Source organism: Cannabis sativa, chromosome 4, assembly GCF_029168945.1.
Source record: "Cannabis sativa cultivar Pink pepper isolate KNU-18-1 chromosome 4, ASM2916894v1, whole genome shotgun sequence".
Taxonomy (NCBI): Eukaryota; Viridiplantae; Streptophyta; class Magnoliopsida; order Rosales; family Cannabaceae; genus Cannabis; species Cannabis sativa.
The window spans coordinates 70,963,791-70,986,884 of record NC_083604.1 but is presented as its reverse complement, the minus strand read 5'-3'; the positions used below and the strand labels follow the sequence as shown (position 1 = coordinate 70,986,884).

At 31.8% G+C, this 23,094-nt stretch overlaps 3 protein-coding genes across 7 annotated transcripts; 2 read left to right on the top strand and 1 right to left on the bottom strand.

Annotated features, from left to right (window-relative positions):
* The first annotated feature begins 1,577 nt into the window (after window positions 1–1,577).
* Window positions 1,578–5,803, top strand: LOC115712053 (BTB/POZ domain-containing protein At3g49900). Its single transcript, XM_030640273.2, has 4 exons — window positions 1,578–1,867; window positions 2,004–2,073; window positions 2,762–3,292; window positions 4,974–5,803. The coding sequence occupies exons 1-4, from the start codon at window positions 1,731–1,733 to the stop codon at window positions 5,700–5,702; spliced, it is 1,467 nt and encodes a 488-aa protein (XP_030496133.2). The 5' UTR covers window positions 1,578–1,730; the 3' UTR covers window positions 5,703–5,803.
* Window positions 5,804–14,206: 8,403 nt separating this feature from the next.
* Window positions 14,207–19,113, top strand: LOC115714998 (adenylyl-sulfate kinase, chloroplastic). Of its 5 annotated transcripts, none has more exons than XM_061114875.1 (7): window positions 14,207–14,776; window positions 15,551–15,722; window positions 16,745–16,894; window positions 16,985–17,103; window positions 17,207–17,291; window positions 17,375–17,421; window positions 17,898–19,113. In XM_061114875.1, exons 2-7 carry the CDS (start codon window positions 15,599–15,601, stop codon window positions 17,994–17,996), a joined length of 624 nt encoding a protein of 207 aa, XP_060970858.1. In that variant the 5' UTR covers window positions 14,207–14,776; window positions 15,551–15,598; the 3' UTR covers window positions 17,997–19,113. The 5 variants fall into 5 exon arrangements, with proteins under 5 accessions (XP_060970858.1, XP_030499635.2, XP_030499636.1 ...); XM_030643775.2 differs by having other exon boundaries at window positions 14,207–14,791; window positions 15,582–15,722; XM_030643776.2 differs by lacking the exon at window positions 14,207–14,776 and adding an exon at window positions 14,870–15,233 and having other exon boundaries at window positions 15,582–15,722.
* Window positions 19,114–20,161: 1,048 nt separating this feature from the next.
* LOC115715169 (uncharacterized) lies at window positions 20,162–21,806 on the bottom strand. Its single transcript, XM_030643991.2, has 4 exons — window positions 21,477–21,806; window positions 21,128–21,275; window positions 20,614–20,684; window positions 20,162–20,530 (listed from the first exon to the last, which is right to left on the bottom strand). Exons 1-4 carry the CDS (start codon window positions 21,681–21,683, stop codon window positions 20,309–20,311), a joined length of 648 nt encoding a protein of 215 aa, XP_030499851.2. The 5' UTR covers window positions 21,684–21,806; the 3' UTR covers window positions 20,162–20,308.
* Window positions 21,807–23,094: the final 1,288 nt, after the last annotated feature.

Sequence of the window (23,094 nt, the reverse complement as noted above, 5' to 3'; positions counted from 1 at the left end):
CTTAGTCTTTTGATTCATATGATCACAATCACAATCCACTGTGTTGACAATACTGTAATTGTGAATAAACATATGATCTGGATTTAACTGATTTTGTGTGTAAATGTAATAAACATATTAAACCATTAGCATGTAAAATTCATGCAAACATAAATCACTTCAAATTTTTTATATTGATAACTAATCAGATTGTAAAGAGTTTTATTTAGGGCATAAAACCCAACAGACTGTTGCAGGTGTAGATGAGATGCTGCAGATATATCTGGTGTGGTTCCAGACTTGTTGTCTGCAGGGTGATCTGCATAGGTTGTGGAGGATCCACGACATGGCCATCTGATTGCAGCGAGTCCAATGGTTGTGGAGGGGATCTATTTCAGGTGGAGAAGGAAGAGTGCCTTTAAGAAAGGCAGTCTTGTTTCTGGCACCCACAGATAATTCAAAATCACGACGCCATGGTTGGAAGTTGTGATCGGACAGAGGCGGAGTGACCAAGATCAACCCAGGGTGATCACCTGAGCTGAGATAATAGAGGTTGGAGTTGTCTTCGTGCGCAGGGCGATGAACAGGGGGAGGATTCTGTAGAAGAGGTTCTCTAGGATGATTTGTAGCTGGAGGAACGATGGGCATTTCAATCGACAGAGCATCTAGAACCGAAGAGGAAGGGTGAGGCGGAGGAGTTCGGTGGGAGTGTCTTGAACCAGTAGCCCGTGTTCTGACCATGGTGAATCAACAGTGCGAAACTTGGTCGAGAGAGAAGGAATAGAAGAAGGTTTAAACGTCTAATACTATATTACAAAGTGAACAATATGAAAAACTTTATTATTGATTTGTTATGAGAGAAGAATAGGTATATATACATCTAATTCAAACGGAGTTACTCACAACCAAAAACAGAGAAAATATCTGACCTAACAACCTAGTAACTAACATAATCAACTGTGTAACAGACAACTAATACCCTCTAATACACCTTTACATGTTTTAATCCTACAAGCTAAAAAAATCTTATGAAAGATAGCCATCTTTTATCCAAACACTTTTCCCTTTCCTCTCTTTGAAATTTTAAATTATTATTAATGTTTTATAGGTTTTTTTTTTTGGAAAGGATTAATGCTTTATAGTTTATTAGGTAAATATGTTATTCCTGGTATTAATGTTATTAAATTCATTCCATGAAAAGAAATGTTACAACGTGATAACCGTTTATTACTTCCATATATATCAAGAAAACATCTATTAGAATATTTTATAATTTTGGTAAATACAAAACAATCATCTTCCTAATTATATTCATATATATTTTCATTCAAATATATTACTCGGAGGATCAATATTTTCCATACCCCAAATAAAATGCAAAAATTTCTGAAATATAAGATTTCCCAAATCCTTGTATGATTAAATTATTATTTTCTTAGCCATACAAAAAAAAGAAATAAATAAATATATTTCTTAATCTAAAATAAATCCTTACCTTAGTTTCTATATAGAGACGCAAAACCCTTTTGATAGGGAGTTAAGGCCAGCATTTATGAGCCATCACATGCTAGCCATAAATATACCTCTTTGCTACTAAATTCAAAACCCCTATAACCATGAAAATTCTCTCCAATCCACAAAAACCCTAATGAGAGATCAATAAGCAAAATTTTTAAATTATTATTATTATAAAAAGAGAGAGAGCACAAGTACCTAAAATTAAAATAAAATCATAGAAAAGAGAGAAAAATATGAAAGGCTGGAAAAATTTAGGATCTGTTGCTACAATTTATGAAGAAGAATATGAGTTTTCCTCTTCTTCTTCTTCTTCTCTTTCTCCTACTCATTCTTCTCCTCCTACACCTCTACAATCTAGAGTCAGGAAATGGTAATTATGATCCCTTTTCAGTTGGGTTATATATAAATAGATATATGTATATGAACACTATACACACACATATATTTATACTCAAATTTTGGTGTTCTAATTCAGCTGTATTTCTTTATAATGTTACCATTTATAGGTCACATGCAGTTAAAAGAAAAACAGAAGTGGTGATAAAAGTTCGTGGAAAATGTTTTCTTCTTCACAAGGTTCGTTAATTGATTATATATATCTATATATTGATCTACTGGATCATATTATATGATCTATATATTGTCATCTGATAATTTTGGTTATTTCTTTTATTCTTCGTATCAGTCATAAAAAAAAATAATATTATGCAATAGATTTGCAATTGCAACCAGTTTTATGGATTCCAGAAACTCAGATTTAAGAAATTTTGTGCCATGATTATAAGTATATGAATAAGATATATGCAAATGTGTTAATTTTTTTTTTTTTGGGCACATAAAAAGAGTCAATATAATAATAATGGTCTTATTATTAGCATAAAATTTGGAGTTTTTTTATTATTATTATTTGAGAGAGAGATCTACACTTCAAGTTCAAATTCTCTTTAAGAAGAAAGCAATTATGGAACATAACCTACCACATCTAACTTTCTGTCATTATTTAAAAACATGTAAATTTCGTTTTTTATTTTATTTTTCTTTAATTTTCCTCTTTTGGTAATAAAGTTAAATTCAATGTTTTCCCCTAACATAACTTTGCATATCACTTGGAAATTTCATGGTATACGACATTTTTCTTTTGTTATGCTCCACTGTTCCATTGTTTTTAAAATTAAAATAGGTTGGTATTGAAAGTAGTTGATAACAGTAAAAGTTTTTCCTTCTTGTATGTAAATATTTATTGCTCTTTTATTGTTTTTCTTAGGATCCACTGAGATCGAAAAGTACGTATTTAAAGCGACAATTAACGGATTCCGTTACGGAATTTACTCTCTCTCCGCCGTTAAACATTTCCGCCGAAACGTTTACTCTCGTAGCGGACTACTGTTACGGAGCCCATCTCGTCGTAACGCCGTTTAATCTCGCGGCTCTTAAAACTGCTGCCGAGTTATTAGAGATGACGGAGGATGACGGTGACGGTAACGATAACTTGGTGCAGTTTACAGACTCGTATTTTCGGCGAGTTGTCGCCGTTAATAGGGAGTACGCGACTATAGTTTTCCGTTCGTCCTTGTCTCTACTTCCTGAATCCGAAACGGCGTCGTTTCTCGTGAGTAAGTGCATTGAAGTGTTGAACTTAACGGATGATGATGACGGAGATGACGGCGGTTTTGACTTGTTTGAAGACGTTATACTAATGGTTCACCCTGACGACTTTCATATAGTCGCAGAGGCCATGCATCGTCGTTTCAACAGTCATGATGTCGTTTATAAGATTGTTGATCAATATATTCGGGTAAGTCATCCCTCTTAAGTCTTAAATAGTTTAATTTATATTATTTCGATTTTTGACAAATTCCCCTTCTATTTTTATAAAGAAACTATATATTACTGTTTTATTTATTTTTAATTTTAAGGTTTTTGGTATGAGTAAATACAATTATGGTTTTGTCAGAAAAATTAGAAAAACTACAGGCTCCTTCAAATAATAATAATAATAGAAAATTATTAGCATTAATAAAAAATAATTTGAAAAAATGAATGATTTTTTAAAATTATTTTAAGTTAATTTTTTTTAATATAGGAGAGTCTACTTATAATTTTGATTACTCTAAATATCATTCTGCACCTTTTGTAAAACTTACTAATTTTTATTCTATTAAAATGATAAAATGTACTTATATTTTACAAAATAGTAAAAATATGAATCTGAGTTTATTTTTGATAATTTTATTTTTTTAATATAACTAACTTACAATTTATAATACGAATAGATACAGAAATGTAACCACTTTTGCCATAACATCTCTAAATTGAATTATTATTAAGTTTTTTTCTGATTAAAAATTAATTTAGGTTCTATTTGTACTATTTTGAAAAATACATATCCATTTTATAATCTAACAAAACACAATTAGTAACTTTTGCAAAAATAGAGTCTAAAATGTTATTTAAAAAACAAATTTAGTCGTTTTTAATTTTTTATAATTTTTGGTATGTGTATTTTTTTTTTTCATTTATCCCAAAAAAGAAACAAAGATAGTAATATTTGGTATGTGTATTTTAGATAGTTTTCAAAATAACACTTTTTGAGACTGTATAAATATTAGTTATTTTTCAAAAATCCTCTATCATTTCTTTTTTTATATGGAGATTATTTTCCCTTTTTTAAAATATATATTTGCACCTTTATTTGCATGTCCCATTAGATTTTTTAGGTACATATATAAGTAACAATTCTGTCGGTTAAGTACTCTTATTAATTACCCAGCAAAAAAAGTACTCACATTAATTATTCATAAGAAAAAGAAATACTCGTGTTTATTAGAATTATATCAAGCTTTTTGTTTATTGTCTACTCTCTGATTTATACCACCATTTAATGTCTGAATGTACGAATATAATACTTATAAATTAAATAAAATCAAATTGTATAAAGTCTTTTTTAAAAAAAATGGTAATCAAATAGCATTTGTGAAATTACTTTAGGATGGTCCTATTGTAGTGTTGCTTTCAACATTGGGCCGATATGTGACCCTTTAATTATAGTGTTTCTTGACTTTTTTGAGGCTTTGGGCTACCAATTATCCAAATGTACAATTCAACTATAGATTTCGAATAGTACCAAAAAGAAAAAATAACAAACAAACAAAAAGCAACCACTCCATGTAATGTATTGTACTCCGAGTCCTAACATCAAAATTGCAATTAATTAGAATAGACAATAGTATAATTAAGGGATAAGTTAAGGAATATTTTTGTATATATTAATTAACATTATTTTTATATTATTTTATTAAAATATATTTATTTTTGTGAGTAAGTTGTGTAATATATCAATTACCTACCTAATTTATATTAATCTAGTATAATTAGAATATTATTTATAAAAAATAATATGTAAAATAAAGTGGGTATGTAAACTAATTTCACTATTGTTTTTACTAATTATGGGATTATTAATTGATTAATGACAGGGACATAATGGGAAGATGACAGAAGACCAAAAATCCCAAATATGCAGTAGCATAGACTGCAACAAACTCTCCCCTAAACTTCTTGTGGAGGCTGTTCAAAACCCCATAATGCCCCTCAGATTCTTGGTCCGAGCCATGTTAGTCGAGCAGCTCAACACGCGCCACTGCATGATATCCACCACCACAACCACCACCAACGGCCGCCACCACCGCCGCCGTTACAGTGACACTCCTCCGCAGTCCGTTACAACGCTCGGCGCCCTACTCCAGCGCGACGCGGCTCAACGCCAAAACTCGCAGCTCAAGGCCTCTTTAGAAGCGACCACATCGCGTATCCAAAGCTTAGAGGAAGAGCTCAACGGCATGAGGAAGCTGTTAAGGGATAATTTTCTTGATGACGTGTCCAGAGAGGGCACGAATAGAATAACCGATCGCGAGTCGGGTAAGTCGGCTAGCTTCCATTTTGGCGCCGAGAATAATAATAATAATAAGGCGTGTAATAGGGGAGCTGCTTCGTCGGCTAGTTTTCGCAGTGGTGGAGAGAAAGTAGTTAGTCGAAGTCCGAGGAGCAAGAACAAGAAGTTGAGTGAGAGATTAATGAGTGGGCTAAAGAAGGCTTTTTGGGTACGATCAAGTGATAATATTAATAATAATAATAATAATAATAAGGTGGATCATCATCAAGATAATGATGGAGGGAAATATTACAACGAGATCATGTTATTGTGATTATATATTTAAATATCTTATAAATTAGGTCTAACATCAGACAATTATATATATTGTATTGTTAGTGCTATAACTAATTAATTTATTAATTTGTTTCTCTACTTCCACTTTTTCTTTTACGTATAGTAGGTTCACTTTTATATAAAATATATATAAAATTATTTGTGGCAGATTATGTTTTTAGATTCCTTTGCGTTTGGTTGGTGGTAATGAAATGGAATGAAATGTATAAGAAATAATTTTTATTCTATTATTTTGTTTGGTTGCATATTAAAGTATTAGAATGTTATTTTATAAAATGAGCCTTTCTATCATTTTGGTAGAAGGACTATTTTATTTTGAAATAGAAAGAAGAGCCATTTAAATGCAGGCAAAATATTTTTCAACTCACTCGTTACTACAAATTTGTCAAGTCTCATTAGACCATCTAATGGTAGTATTTTTTAAAGATGCTAAAAGTTTACACATCATCTAAAAATATAATATTTTATTTTTTTTTTCTTTTCCACATCATTTTTGACCCTCTTACTTCTAAAAACACTTTATTTTATATATATCACTCTTTAAAAAGATTATAATTATGATCTAACACATTATTATTTAATATATATCCTAATTTTTAGCTATAATAACTTTTTAGCTTCATTTTTTTATTAAAAAATAATTAATAGTATCAATGCTACAACATAGCATTCATGCAAATTTTTAGAATGACATCCTCTTCTCTCCAATGATATAGCATCTCAATATTGTTTTGTCACATAATATGTCCACCTCACCAATCATCCTCTAAAGTTTTATCATTGGAGATGCTCTTAAAACTTATTAGTACTTAATCTTATTATATTATTGGTCTAAATCAATTAATATTAATTTTAATAATAACAAATGTTCAAACAATAATCATTTCACAAATTTTTAAAAACAAGTTTTTAATTTTTTAAGAAACACATATGTAATAAATAAGTAATAATTAAATAAATAAAAAATAAGAAGAAGAAATTGACGTTCTTCACCATTACCACCACAACCACCACTTTCTTCATTGTCGAAGGCCATAGATCCAGACGAGCTCTCTTCTTTCTCGATTATTTTTAAGACAAAATAAGCATCTCATAAGGCCTCTTAGGAAGACGGGGGAGATAGCCATCATCTTTGACAAATTTGGGTGTTAATGACAAACAGATTTGGAAGAGGAGTTGAGGGATCGAGTGCTTGATGGAGCTGACGGAGACTAGAAAGAACAGCGAGTAGTCCAAATCTAACGAAATGGGTTTGGGTCTTGTTCGTGAGTCTGCTCTCTCGCACCCTTCTTACTCTTTCTAGCTGACGTTAATGGCGGATAGACCTAGAAGAGGATGAAACTTTTTTTTTCTTATTTACGTGCTTGTGATTTGTTTTTATTTCAATTGTTAGAATCATGTTATAGCTTTTCATGTGCTATATGGTAAAAAATTATGGATTTGCCCTTAAAGTTTTATTAATAGAAAAAAAAAGGATTATTTCACAAATATACAAAAACAACAAAAAAAAATTACAAAATACAGTTTTATAGAATTTTAAATATTTTTACGATTTTTTTGATTTTATTTACAGAAAAAATAGTCTTTTTATGTTATATATTTGTTAATGTACCATTGATTTTTTATTATTTGTATGTTATTTTTTGTTGTTGTTTTAATATTATTTAGATGTTATTTTCATGTTACTTTTATGTAATTTTTTTGTTATTTCTATAAAAAACCGTAAAAATATATAAAAAAAAAAAAATTATTTAAACGTAAAAAAGTAATATTTTTTACAAAAAAATAGTGCTTAATTATCCTTAAAAAAATCTGATCTAAGATACAAGATGGTAATGGTGGTCAAGAAGTAGAAGCCTAGAAGGTGATGAAGAAGGTGATCATTTTCTTTATCGTCTTCTTTTTATTTTATTTAATTACTTATTTATTTATTAAAAAAATGTTTCTTAAAAATTAAAACTTTCTTTTTTAAAAAAAATAGAAAATTTTATTATTTGGTATTATTAAAATAAATATTAATTAATTTAGACCATAATATCAGCACTAATAAATCCATTCAGTAATAGACATAACAAAAATCCGTAAAAAAACATTTGGTATATAAGTGTATAAATCTCTAAATATAAGTCTTATTTTATAGGTCGTATAAGGGACGTATATATTATATTAAATAATAAATCACGCTATATATGTTTGGATATATAAAGTCATGTATTGTATTAATCATTACGATTAAAATTTTTAAGGGATATTAACGACAAAACTACTTGAACTTTATGTTTTTTAACACTTAACCACAAAAATTAAAATTTTGGTGGAAAAACCTATTAAACCCTCATTCTGTTTTGCTCATTACACTTCCGTTTAAAAATCTCAGTTAAGTGCCACAATGGACAACTCACGTGTACACTTATGTCATGTGCTAAATTTTTAGTGATTCATATAATATTAATTAAAAAAATAATTATAAATATTTTAAAATTTAAAAAATAAAAAATAATAATTTTAAAAATATATTTTTCTTTTTACTTGATCTCTTTCTTTTTGTTCTTCTTTCTTCATCTCTCTCTCTCTCTCTCTCTCTCTCTCTCTCTCTCTCTCTCTCTCTCTCTCTCTCTCTCTCTCTCTCTCTCTCTCTCTCTCTCTCTCTCTCTCTCTCTCTCTCTCTCTCTCCCTCTCCCTCTCTCTCTCTCTCTTTCTCTCTCAACTCTCCCTCTTCTTCTCTTTCAGGCCCTCTCTCTCTCTCTCTCTCTCTCTCTCTCTCTCTCTCTCTCTCTCTCTCTCTCTCTCTCTCTCTCTCTCTTTCTTTGTGGTGGAGCTCACCAGAGCCGTGGAGCAGGTGCGAAGAACCCCGGAGGTGACTCCAATGACCAAAAAGCCATATGCCATCTCTTTCTCTCTTTCTCTCTCTTCGTGATGGACCTCGTCAAAGCCGAAGCTCAACTCCAATTGAGTTGTCTGCTCTCTCTTTTTCTCTCTCTCGATCTTCTCCCTCATAGGCCCTCTCTTTCACTCTCTTCGTGGTGGACCTCGCCAGAGCTGAAGCACCAAGGCTCTTATTGAGCCATCTCTGAGTCCCATTCAACCATCAAAGCTCGGTTTTGATTGTATTTTTTTCAAATCTGGATGTCTTTTTTTTATTATTATTTTTATTTTAGAGAAATGTTGGTGGTGGTGGTAATGGTAATGGTAATGGTAATGGCTTGGTGGTGGTGTGGGGGTTGTGGTGGATGGTGATAATGGTGGTGGTTGTGGAGATGGTTTTTGGGGTGGCTCTTTAAGTATTTTAAGAAGAAGAAGAAGAAGAAGAAGAAGAAGAAGAAGAAGAAGAAGAAGAAGAAGAAGAAGAAGAATAAGAAGAAGAAGAAGAAGAAGAATCTCTGACCTTGATCTAGGGACCCAGACTTGGACCTGGACCCGAGACTTGGGACCTAGACCTGAACCTGGACCAAGGACTCGAGACCCGAGACTCGGACCTAGACCTGGACCCGGACTGGGTCTCAGACTAGGACTCAAGACCCGGACCTAATACCCGTACCCAGGATCCGAACTAGACTTGGCACTACAACAAATACTATTATTAGGGGCGGAACAGTCCGCTGGTAAAGATATGAGATTCCGCTGGTAAAAGTTATTACCGGCGGGGTCCGCCGGTAATACTCCGCTGGTAATAAAGGGTCGCTATTCATCATTAATACCGTGATCGACACCCCGCCGCTAATTAATTATTAATAGCAGCGGATTAATAGCGGCGGGTCCCGCTGGTATATTTATTACTGTTATAAATTTTATATTTTAAATTTTTATTTCTTTTATTTTTTCTAAAGAATTGAAACCTGTTTTTTGAATTAACTAAAACGTTTTTTCAATAATATAAATAAACCTTAAATTAATTTATCTTTTCTTTATTAATAAGAGAGAAGTTATTAAAAAAAAATGCTAAGGAAAAAGATATTCAAATCCAAACATTAAAAATAATGCTAAGAGAGAAGATATATTCAAATCAAAATATTAACTTATACTCAAACATCAATATACTATTACAATCAATCCCTATTTAACTACATACAATATACATTTTATCTAAAAAAAAACTACATACAATATACAAAGATAATGAATAAATAAAAATAAATGAATATATATATATTTACATAGATAACGATTAACCAAAACTAAAATCTTTACAAAAAAAATCAAAACCAAAATCAGAAAAATATATTGAAAAATTAAATCTAAGAAGAAATTGAATCCACCCCGGTGAGATGCGTTGCCTCTGTGAGCCCGACCAAGCCCAACCATGAAACTCTAAACCCGCTCTCATCCAGAAGAGAACACCGTAACCCAAATGCCCAGATGTGAATCGAACGACGCAAGACACACAACCCCAAGCAATGCTTAACCTGCAAAGAAAATAAAAGAATAACAAAAAAAAAATTTGCCATTAGAATAAAAATAACACAAGAAAAAAAAATATTATGAGATAAATCTCAAAAAATAAGAAAATGAGAAAAAAAAATGAATAAAAGGAGCTAGCAACGGATTAATTTATGCATTAATTTTTCCATTTATATATATAATATTATTACCGGATCGAACATGAATGGAGAAGCACCATGCGGATCTGAGATGGAGTCTTCATGAGGAGGCGGAGCAACATCGGAGTTGGTGGCGGCTGTCGACGAAGGATCTTGGCCATGGTGGACGTTCGGAGAGCAGCGGAATGGAAGGAGCTTCACTGATAGAGGCGGCGGCAATGGTGGAATTTCTGATTCTTGGAGCCATGAGATGAAATGGAGAAGATAGGGAAGTGGTAATGGTGAAGGGGCGGCTAGGGTTTTATGGAGTTTATCACTGATACTATATTAGAGAAAACATTTCTCTTACTTGTATTATATTCAGCCGAAAAGGCTATATTGAAAAATTAAATGTTATCTGTAGGGTTTTGTACAAAGAAGTGTATATATATACACAGTAATAAGGAAGCCAGAATAAAGACAAAGCAATTTTAATATTACCGGTGGGGCTCCGCCGATATTAATTGTTTCCGCCGGTAATAAGTATAAAAATAATAAAATAATGTATTACCGGCGGACCCCCGCTGCTAATAATCCGCCGGTAATACTAATTCAAATTAAAAAAGCGGGAATTTTCCCGCACATTCAATTAGCAGCGGGCTTTCCGCCGGTAATAATAAAAAGCCCGCCGGTAATACTAATATTGAATTAATTTTATTATTTTTAGTAAATATTACCATTGAAATACGTACTCCGCCGGTAATACTCTTATTATTAGAGGCGGGCAAGCTCCGCCGGTAATGATTCCGCCGGTAATTTTAATTTTTCTTGTAGTGTGGACCCAGAACTTGAGACCCCAAACCTGGGACTCAGGACCATGAACACAAAACCGGAACCTTGACCCTAAACCCATGATCTGGGACCGGGACCCAAGATCGTGACTCGGACCCGAACCTAGATTGAACTCCGAACCCAAACTTGAGACACAGACCCGATCTAGACCTGAGATTGGGACTCAAACTCGAACTTAGACGCGAGACCAAGACTCTGACACGGACTCGGGACCATGACTTGGACTCGGACCCAAGACCCGACCTGGACCAGCACTTAGGACCCAAACCGAACCCGGACCCAGGACCTGGACCTAGATCGAACCCCGGACCCAGACCGAATCGAGACCCAGACCCGGACCCCAGAACCAGACCAGACTCAAACTCGGACCCAACCCAGAGTCAGTGTTGGAGTCGAGTTTATTGAAAATATATTATAATTTTACACAACCTATTAATACAAGTTAATACCAAACATACTATTGTATTACATAATACTAATACAATACAATCTAACACAATACAATACAAAATAATATGACGTACCAAATGAGTTGTTAACGCCGATTTTCGTTAACTAATAAATATACTTCAGAATATCAATAATAATAAGAATAGTAATAATACTAAACAAGAAGGCGTACGTTTACGTGGTTTTGAAGTTAGTCTATGAGTACATCTTATTCTTAGGATTTCATGGGTTTGTAGAGTATTACTAATACAATATTTTTTATCTTCTTAGGATTCTCAATTTGGCTGCCCCTTAATTTGGGAATTTTTTTTCCTATTTATAAGTGTTTGGGGTGGTAGTTATTTCCCTTGGTCTTATCTTCTTAACAGTTCATGAAATGTGGACAATTCTTACGTTTTATATTTACGATACATGGATAAAAAGAAATAACTGTTTTTGTTTTTATCCACAGTGGTTGTGTTGATTGAGTTTAGTTGTGATGTGGTATTGCAACCTGCTCTATGCCTCGCAATATACACCAGTAACTGTTTTTTGTACTTATCTTGAATGCAGTTTCTTTGTCGAGATATCATATCCAAAATACGCCTCACATTCTTCTGTAATGTTGGGAATGACTAGACGTGTTTTGTGAGATGCTAATAAGAGTATCTATCTCGCTTTTGCTGTTTGAAACAAGTCTTTAGATAGTATTTGTGATTGAGTCATTTGTGCTTCTTAAAGTCAATTATCTTGCGTCGTTTATGAATATTTCGAGATTAATATCCTTTTGCTCATATCCCTTAGTCTTTCAATATACTCACGAGTATGTGAGTCAATGAGTTGCAGACTCTTAAACAATTCATTATCTACTCTTTCCAGCGACTTGTCTCTTCGTATTCTATACTTGTTTTGTTTATCCTTTACTCTGTGTGTAATGACCACATAGTTAAATCATGTGTATTAGTAGATAATTACGGAATTTAATTAATATTTTATGATTATGTGCTTCTTATTAGAAATTAGGGCTTATTGTCAGAATTAGGCTTTAGGAAAGTATTTTCTTAATTATGGAGATATATTTGAATTTTAAGTGTATTACATGTGTTACATATAAAAATTTATGCTTTTCATATTTTATGCTTGATAACAGTGTAATGTGACGTTTTGGCTATTAGAGTCACTTAGATATAGTGAAGTATCTTAGAATTAGCGGGGCAAGATAGTTAGACATTTGATTTTTTTTTTTTATAATTTTGTATGTTGTAATTATTTAGGACCACATGTAAATTTTTTTAAAAAATGTGAACGGTTTACAGTGTCAAAAATAAGATTCAAACCAATACTTACCACATTTATAAGAAAAAATAGTCCCGAGTATAACAAAATATTTAAATTTTATTCTTACAAATATATTAATATTTAAATTTTATTTTTAATATTGTAAATTATTAAGAATTTTTTAAAAATTTATAAATAATCTAAATAACTATAAAATACATAATTATTACAAGAATTAATTAAACAAATATCATATATACTAAAACAAATACGATTGTAACGAAACCTCTTTTAGAAGTGTAATATAGATATTTCTCAAAAGAAAAATATTAAGTATTATTGTGCTGACATATTGCCAAAAAAAAAAAAATATGTTAGATATATTTATTTGTGCTGAATAACATGATTTAAAATTTATTAAATACAATTACATCCTTTTAAAAAGTGATAAATATGTATATTTAAAAGAGTAATATTATAATTTAATTAATTAATTTTTTCTCAATTTCACATCTAATATCAAATACCAGCATTTCTCTTCCTCTCCATCTTCTCTAAGCTTTCCATCTATCTATTTTCTTTTTTATTTTTTTTTTTAAAAAAAGAATATAAATGAAAATTTTCATTAATAGGCACATAGTACATAATCTATTACGATAAAATATCATTTATCGAGCTGAATCAACAAGAATAGACTTATCAAACTGTTTACAAAAAATAATAATAAAAATTCTAATAACACTTTCAACTAAATATTTTCTTAAGTGGCATTTAATTGAGAGGAATGAAAACATAAAAATAAGAATGAGAATGAGAATAGGAATATAAATTGAATAAAATTTAAAATACATAAAAAAATTATTAAATTTTTTCTATTGGAATGGTTTTTCTTTCTATTTTAAAATAAAATACTCATTCCACTAAAATGAACGGAATAACATTCTAATGCTTTAATATGCAACCAAACAAATGAATGGATTGAAAATTATTTTCTTTCTATTCTATTTTATTTCATTACCTCCAACTAAACACCACCTTAATATGACAATTCAATCCTATCAATAACAATTAGTTCAAAATCTAATAAAAATTTAGTTATATTAAATCAACCCTTTTATTCAAACTAAAACAAAAGCAAATAAGTTGCTACAAAAAAATATAAAAAATAAAAGCAAATAAGTCAATAACACCCTTCCCATCTTATCTTACTCTCCACCCTTTCTACTAAACATAATCTTAGCATTATTGTGCTGCCATATTGCAAAAAAAAATAAAACGTGTTAGATACTTAGATTTATTTTATTATTTCAGAAAGTTTCACAAAAGAAAAAAATTATTGTTTCAGAAAAATTAAAAATAAAAATAAAATAATAAAACGTGATTAGGATCATCTGCAGCCTACCTCACCTCACTTGTTATAAACTCTCACCATACCATACGAGACCAGATCTTCATCCTTCTGTCTCTCACTCATTTTGCCACCCAATTACAGCCCTTTTCTCTTTTCTTCTTTCTCTCCCTCCAACACAAAATTAATAATTAAACACGCACGAACTCCTTCTCCTCTGGTATCAAACCATAACCATGGTTCTTACTTCTTAGAGAGAGAGAGAGAGAGAGAGAGAGAGAGAGAGAGAGAGAAGAGAACATGCACCCTTTCTCATCCATTTATGTGACACTACTTAAAAGTTTTGTTCTTTAACTAATATTATCAACAGAAACAAGGCTTCCAATTTGAACCCAAACTTTCCCCACTAAATCTTGAGGGGTTGGTTGGAGAACTTTCGGAGATGACAACGTTCAGTGTACCACCACGACTGTCGATGTGGCGTGGTTTAACTTCGGAGTTTGAATCTGGACCAGCAATATCTATGTCTCTTGGGAAGCTAAGGTTTCTGACTATGGTCGGGGAAGATAAATGTAATGCAATTGGTAAGTGTAAGAGCAAGCTTTATCATGGACCCCATGTGGGATTGTGCTTCAATTTCTGGTACTTACCCATTTATTTTTTCTAATCATATTCTTTTGTTATAATGAGCAAACTTATTTTCAATGATTTAGATTTCATGGTTTTTTTCGGTAAGTGGTCTGCATTCAGGTTATAGTTTTATTTTTTTGGTTTTGTTAAAAGGAAAAAACAAGGTCAAATCAAATGGATTAATTGTAGAGTCAATTAGAAAATTAGATGGTGACTGACTATATGTATAAAGGGAAGGGACATTTTTATTTATTTGTTTGTTGTTGTTGAATAAAGGAAGACTGTTTTGGGCAATTTAAGCAGACAATTGAAAAGTCTTCACCTTTTTGAATGGTAGTTTAAATCTTTAACCCCACTCTATAGACCTATTTATTTGTAATGGTATCATCTATGCACAGCTGTACTGAATTTTCTGGACAAAACTAAATTATGCTACAAAGTGACTTGACTTGAGGTAAAAATTCTCGGTACCCATAAAAAAGCAAAACTCAGTGAACCTGCCTTTTGGGAATTTTCTTTTGTTGTGGTGTAAGGCACCTAATCTAAAATATAGCTTCTCAAAACCATAGGAATACCCTTTGTCGAGATTGTAAATTCATTTGTTGGACGAATTATTTGTTGGGTGTTTTTCATTAGCACTAGTGTGTGTACTTAGAATTTGATGAAGATTAATGTGTTTTTTCAGCTAACTCAAAAATCATTAAGCATTCAGCTTGAATGGTGTGTGTTGTTCTTCTTGTTGTGGTTTTGTTCTCACATGGGTCTGTTTAGGGTTCTAATTTAAGTAAATCGTTCTAACTAGGAAGAGATCTCCACCAGATGTCAACCATTGGGAATTCAACAAACATTACATGGCACAAAAGCTCAGTGGAAAAACATGACAGGCAAGAGTTACTTCAGCAGAAAGGCTGTGTCATATGGATTACTGGTCTTAGTGGTTCAGGTTTGTTAATAGAGCAATTCCTTTATCTCTCTTTTGTTTTTTCCTTCTAAACATGATTTGTTAATGTTATCCTAGCAACTCTTGTTTTATACTGTAGTGCTTCTTCAACTTACAAAGATGGTGTAAATTCATACCACTAATTAAAGCTATGCTGTACTTGTTACATTTTCTTGGGTTGTTTAATGTTGTATAATGTATACTTCTTGCATCAGCGATTCATGTAAGCTAAGTCCTTTATGGAATTAGACGTGTCAAATGTCAATAAATCATAAAAGGTAGCTGCTTTTTGTTTTAATTGCAAGTTGGTGACATGTCATTATCTGACTCATTTTCCACTTGGCTGACTGTTGTTGTGCTAATGTAAACCAATGGATCCCACTCTCAGAGATTAGGAACAATATCTTATTGGTATGCATTGTATCTGTCTACCTTGATTTTGTCTGTTTTGTATTTGTTAATTGCACATTATTTGTTGATAAGAGTGTTATTTTGAACATTTGTTTTACCTTTTTCAACCTGTGTTCCAAGGTCAGTCTTGACTTAAAATCAAGTTAGTTGTAGTACAAATTAGCATACTATATCAATTAGCCTACCCCTGATTGTAGTACTAGTAAGTCATACAAAGAACTAAATGTGGATTTACTCAGCCTTCTAGTTAAATTAATTTGACAATGAGTTTCTTTTTTTTTTTTAATCAATCCGGAAAATATGAGTAATTGAGCAGTCAAACAATTAGGACAAAACCTTTTGCTGATTTACCTCTTCAAGTTTTTTCCGATCAATGTCTCATAGTAACGAACTTATTGATTCAATTTATATGTGTGAAACCTGCAAGATCACCCTGGTACGCCATACAATTTGCAAATAGATCAAGAAAAGTGTTCATAAGTTCTTATTCAATCCAAGTGTTTGGATAATATACCATATATGTTATAAAGATGCATGTGGAAGTGCTTTCTTATATAATTCCATTGTACATTTTCTTAATCTCTCTCATGTAAGCACATATCTTCGTCTGTTAGGTAAAAGCACATTGGCGTGTGCTCTGAGTCATGGCCTGCACTCAAGAGGAAAGCTTACTTATGTTCTTGACGGTGACAATGTTCGACATGGTCTAAATAGTGATCTTAGTTTTAAATCAGAAGATCGTACAGAAAACATAAGACGTATTGGTGGGTCTATATTAGTTTCTGACACATATTTTTATATAAAATTTATTTATTTTTCTCTAAGTACTCTTTTTTTTTTCTTCTCTTCAAAAGGCGAGGTAGCGAAGTTATTTGCAGATGCTGGAATCATTTGCATTGCTAGTTTAATATCTCCATACAGAAAAGAACGAGATGCCTGCCGTGCACTATTACCAGAAGGAGATTTCATTGAGGTATGTGGTTATCTTAATGGGATTTTCTTTTGCTGATTTTCAGTATAATTGAACAAGGACATAGTTTCTATGATATTCTATACTATTCTTGTTGCAATATCAGGTATACTTGGATGTGCCACTTCAAGTGTGTGAAAGTAGAGACCCGAAGGGTCTTTACAAGCTTGCACGTGCAGGAAAGATAAAAGGTATATTTCTAGAAATTTTGTATTAATTAAGATATAGTCTATTTGAATACTTTGTTTTGAAACATTAATTTGGCATGCTGCAGGTTTTACAGGGATTGATGATCCGTATGAACCACCATCAAATTGTGAGGTATGTTAATAGAGGAAGCTAGCTCAATACAAAAACTTGAGATTCACTTTTGCTAGAAGAAACCCTTTAAGTATTATTTTCTGCATATTGAGCCAAAATTAGGGAGGTTAAAATAGGTACTTCTTTGTTATCTAGTTTAATAATTTAATGATTCAACTAAATGTGTCAAGTTTTTCATTTATTTTCTTCACTTTTAAACCCGTACGTATGGTTATTATTTTTTTGGTTTTCATCTATTGCTCGTATATTGGTATGAGCTTTAACGTTTACACTAATTATATGTGATCAGTTTTTTAGCTACACAACATAATGATTACTATTTAAGTAACTTTGAAATGATATGCAATTTGAAATCATGCCCCATCTGTAGTACATAAGTTGTTCATTTGGTTGAGTGTCGTGGCACCTTAGGATTACTTGTATTATTCTCAGTATTACGTTAATTTGCTTTTGCATTTGTCTGTTATATTACTCAGATAGTCTTGAAACAGAAGGCAAAAGACATAGTTTCTCCATGTGAAATGGCCCAAACAGTGATATCGTACTTGGAGGCAAAAGGGTATCTGCAGGCCTGAGAGTCAAACAGCAAGAAGGCGCCACTACCTGGTTTCCAAAGCTATTGCTTCCCCAGTATAGGAAATTCCTCGTTTCCTACCATATCTGGTTCCGGTAATTAATCGATCAATTAATTTGTTTTAATCTTTGTAAGTCAGTTTGTGTTGTGGTTAGTGGCTCCCTATTTTATATTAGTAATACATCCCAACTATCCAATTGAATTCATATATGGCAAAAGGAGTTTCATCCCACTTCATTGCCATATAAAAAAGTTAGGGAACAATATTTATTCTAGCAAAAACAAATAAAAGGAACCAGGGGGAAGGAATTGGCTTTGTTCTATTGTGAATTATATCAGTTAATAAATGAATTCTAGTAAATGAGTGAAGTTCTTGCTAAACATTTGTTGATATGAGTAATGTAAATGCATTGATTTGATTGATCAGTTCTGCCATTTTAATAATGAAAAATAGTTAGCAGATTGATGAACCTTGGTTAGTAATTTGTGGCTCGGTTTATTTGAAAAAGGACCTGAACTACTGTGCTTTGGGCTATACTGAAAATTGAATTATATATTCTGCTAGAGATGTTATATGAGATAACCTCAGAATGTACTGCATTCTACACTTGCTAAAGCAAACGAACAATGCTAATTCTACTGAGCCAAATACATAGAAAGTTATAACTAAGATCATACCTTAGCTTACACTGAATGTAAGTTTCTCAAGTAACCAGGATAATAGATTCAATTATAAAGAATGGAACATCAGATGACCTTGGCAAAAACCCTTCTTCTGCTTGTCTATATCTTTATGAATAGGCATAAGGCATAGCAGATAAGAAATCCAGTCCTCTGTGACGACGAAGGGAGATAAAACATAGCATCAGTGAAGTGGTTATGGACACCATAACTGAGCTCACAACATCGAAAGTGATCGAGAATCGTCTCTCCTGAAGACCCCAAATTGTCCAAAGAAACATTTCTAAGCGATCCATCCACTTCAGAATTCCTTGAACTAGCAGAATGAAACACAGAAGAAGGTGGAAAGATGATTGAAAAGAAAGACCAAATACACACTCCAAGATTGCAAAAACCAATCCTTTTCCACTTAGAAGTGATCTGTCTAAGCAAGGAATGATGATGGTAGGGGATCCTTGAACTCTTTTATATGCTTTTTAACTACTATTTTTTTTTTTTGAAATAGGAAAGTTGGGTTTTGAGGAGAGAACTTATTTTACGTTGCTTCCAAGTTGCTTCTTAATGTCATACTTTCTAAAACAAAGATTTTCCTAAATCCATGAACAGCCAAAAAAAAGGGGTTGCTTGGAAGGAAGGTAATAATAATTATGGCTTGGAACCTTGTTAAGTTGTAACTGATAGAACTGATATTACATAGGAACTCAAAATTTTATATTTTTAAAATTTATATATTGTTATGTTTAGTAGTTTTCTACTAAGTGACCATAGTTGATGGTGAAGTTGGCTACCAAAAATTCTAAAACAGAGATAGAGAACTCCCCACTCTTATGTGACGTACAAGATATAATGATTGTGGTTTTGGCCCTTTGGGGAGCAAATGGTAGGGACTAGATAAGATCTTAGGCCTTAGCAAATAATAAAAAAAAATCAATGAAACCATTAGTTATGTTTTCTAAAACAAACTATTGTTAAATTTAAATTTTAGTGGTATTAGATTAGAGCTTTTAGAGAAAGAAAAATAAGTTTTTGAAGTAGAATGTGTGATGCTGATGATGGTATTGGATTGAAACCTGTCATTAAGACTTTTAGTGTTAAATTATTTTGTTTAGTAACTGTAATTGCTCTTCCAATTTGAGATTCCTATTCTAATAATTTTAGATCATTGTTAGAGGTTTGTAATAAGTATACTATCCAGGTTGTTCTTAATATGTATTTTTAAATATACCAATTTTCATTTTTACAATGTACAATTAAGATCAAGCTAGCTATCTAACATGATGTTTAGTTTGGTAACGGTGATAAATGGTTTATCCAATAACGATTATCCACGTTGAAGTTGGAAAACGACATATCAGTTTTAAATATAATCTACAATAACGGCACAATTTTATTTGGTAACAAAATGTTCATCAAAGATTCGAAGGTGGTTGACGTTGTTTTTTTGCAACATAGCTTTTAAAAATGTGTTACTTTAAGTTAATGTAGTTTTTGAAGATCAAGTTCTATAACATTAAAAGGTTTTTAAAATGTAATTTTATCAGTGGCGGCCTTTTTCTATTTCATATAAAAACAACCAATAATAACAACAACATAGAATCAAATAGTTTGGTACGGGTGGCTAATGGAGACAATTCAAGTTGGAAATTTCATTTGCATTTCTCTGGCAAGAGAGGGTAGCCATCTCTCTCCTCTAATCTTTTTCAGTTGGGCTACTCTTTCCTCTTCCCTTTTTGCTGCTTCCTTTGCTGCTGCTTCTTTAGCTTCCATTCTAGCCAATGACTTCTGGCATGCTTTTCTTGATGCAGCCATTATATCTTCTCCATCAACAGTAACAGATTGGAGTCTTTTTTTGAACTGTAACCCAAACCAAAAAGAACTTGAGGCAATGTCATAATTAAAATCAGGTGGAAAGTAATGAAATCCATCATACATAATACCTTCTTTGATTTCTCATCAATTTCTTTTCCGGGAAGAATTTTCGGTCTTTTTCTTGGTTCTTGAGGTTCCTCTGGTCATATAAACATACTTTTCAATTACAATTTCTCAAAATTTCATGACAGCAACTGGCAAGATTAACCGGGCAAGAGAAGAAACTCAAAGTGTAATATGGCAATTTCGATTTCAATAAGGTGTGCTCAAAGCAGTCATATACTGATTGTGACAAAGATCTTGATAAGCTAACCAGTTTTGTAGAATGCAACTTGTAAAAAAAAATTCACAAGACAAACTAAACTATAATGCAAGATGAGCAAGAATAAGATAATAAATTACTAATATGAGGAGGATAATGATTAATTAGGACCTGGTGTGTAAGAACATGTAAGCTTGGCTGAGCAAAGAAGAAGAAAAATGGAGATTCATGGTAAAGAGTCCCCATTATGAGTATTTCGAGGCTTAAAGCCCAAAGCTTTTTCAAATGAAGAAAATAGTGATTGACAGTTAGTTACTTACCGGTAGGATCAAGTTCTATTCCAGGGTTAGAATTCTTAAACAAACGAATTACACCTTCATTGATGGTATCGTCAACTGGTTCATTAATAGGATGATCTTTCACCATCACCAAACTTTCCTCTAAGATTTCATTCAAAAGCTTCTGTGCCTGTCAAGACTCAAGACACTTATTTAAGTCAGGAAACCTTAATTATTCACTCATTATATTCCATTGAAATTTCTTCAATGACTATCATTCAGCATAAAAAGGAAGATAAAAGCCAGCCCTAATTCAATATATTATTCATACAATCATTTCCTATAGAACTCACATAGCGAAAAACAGAAAAAGGAGGAGATTAGAAAGGACCTTGATTTGGTAGTGTTTGAGTTTTTTGTTTCGGCGGTCATTGCCATCATCGGCCGAAGTAAGACGTCGCTTGGCGGCCATGTCAGAAGAGCCATTAATAATGGAAGAGACGTAAGTAGAGGTTGCGGTGGCCACTGAATCGATTGCTGCTCTCCACGCGGCATCTCCATCTTCCTCACCACTACTACTATCACTCGGGTCTCCCATTACCAATTGATGACTCAGTTCAGATAGCCGGCGGCGACTCAGTTCCGATTGGCGAAGTTACCGCCTACCTAAAACCCTCAGCTCCAGCAAATTACTGGTTTTGGGATGGATATTACCAGCATATTGGGCTTGGAAGGCCTTAATTAAGGATGGGCCTAGATGCAAAATAGCTGAGAAATTTACATGGTATACTAACTTTTGCCATTTTTTTTTACAAAAATACTACCAGATGGTATTTTTTACTTTTTTACTGTGTTTTCTTATAAGTTTTATACTGCAGTATACTGTTTTAAGTTTTCACTGGTGTTCTACTGGTATTTTACTAGTGTTCTACTGTTGTTTTGAGTTATTCTGCTTTATGTTTTACTGGTGTTTTATAAAAACACAATATTTTTGAAAAAATTTCTGTGTGACAGTATTTTTGTAAAAGTTAATCCAAATTCCAATATTTTTGTAAGCTTCCCAAATAGCTTACTACATACTTCTTTTAATTTGATATCTTTCTAATCAATTTTTTTTTCAACTTTTTAATAAACTTATACATTCATCTATAAACTAGCAAAAACTACGTGCGAGGCACGTATATTAAATTTTATGCTAGTTTTTTTCTATGTCATTTGAAAGTGATACAATAAAAAATTAAAGAAAAAATATTATTAGTTATTAGGTGAGATTATTTGAATAAAAAACAATAAATAATCACGTAAAAATCAAAAATAATTATTTGAATAAAGAATTCAATATACACATTTATATATATGAATCTCATTAATCAAAAAGAATTATTAAATATATGAACAATAATTTGTCACACTATATGTTTCCCAATAAAGAAATCCACCTCCTCATAGTCAAAAATAAACAATACATGTAATACAGATCTTTGTAATGACGTACCTAAAAGAAACAAAACTTCAGTTAGCATAATCGGAAAAGGTTTAAGTGAACTAAATAATGACTAAGAAGATCTAAATTACAAAATGAAAATAACATGTCTATATGAGTATGATTCTATTGCTATATGAGCATAAGAGAAAATAGATAAACTTATAAACATATAAATATACTTAATATTAATTTTGACAAAGAAACAATTCAATTATAAACAATTCTAAATATCAGCTTGACAATTTCAACACACTAATTACTCATTAAATAACCATAATGTATACATCATGATAATTTTATTTTATTTGATATCAAATGATAGAGATTATTGAGGTTTTCAGTCATGGAAAACACACTATGATCAAAAAGTAATGCTCATTAATTGTATATTTTAAAGAAACCCTAATTTCCATGAATGTCCCTAATAATATATAAACAATAAAGTTGTAAATTAAAAAAAAAAAAAAAGTAGCAAAATTTCATTTAATATAAGAAATAGAACAAATTGAAGATTTATACAATA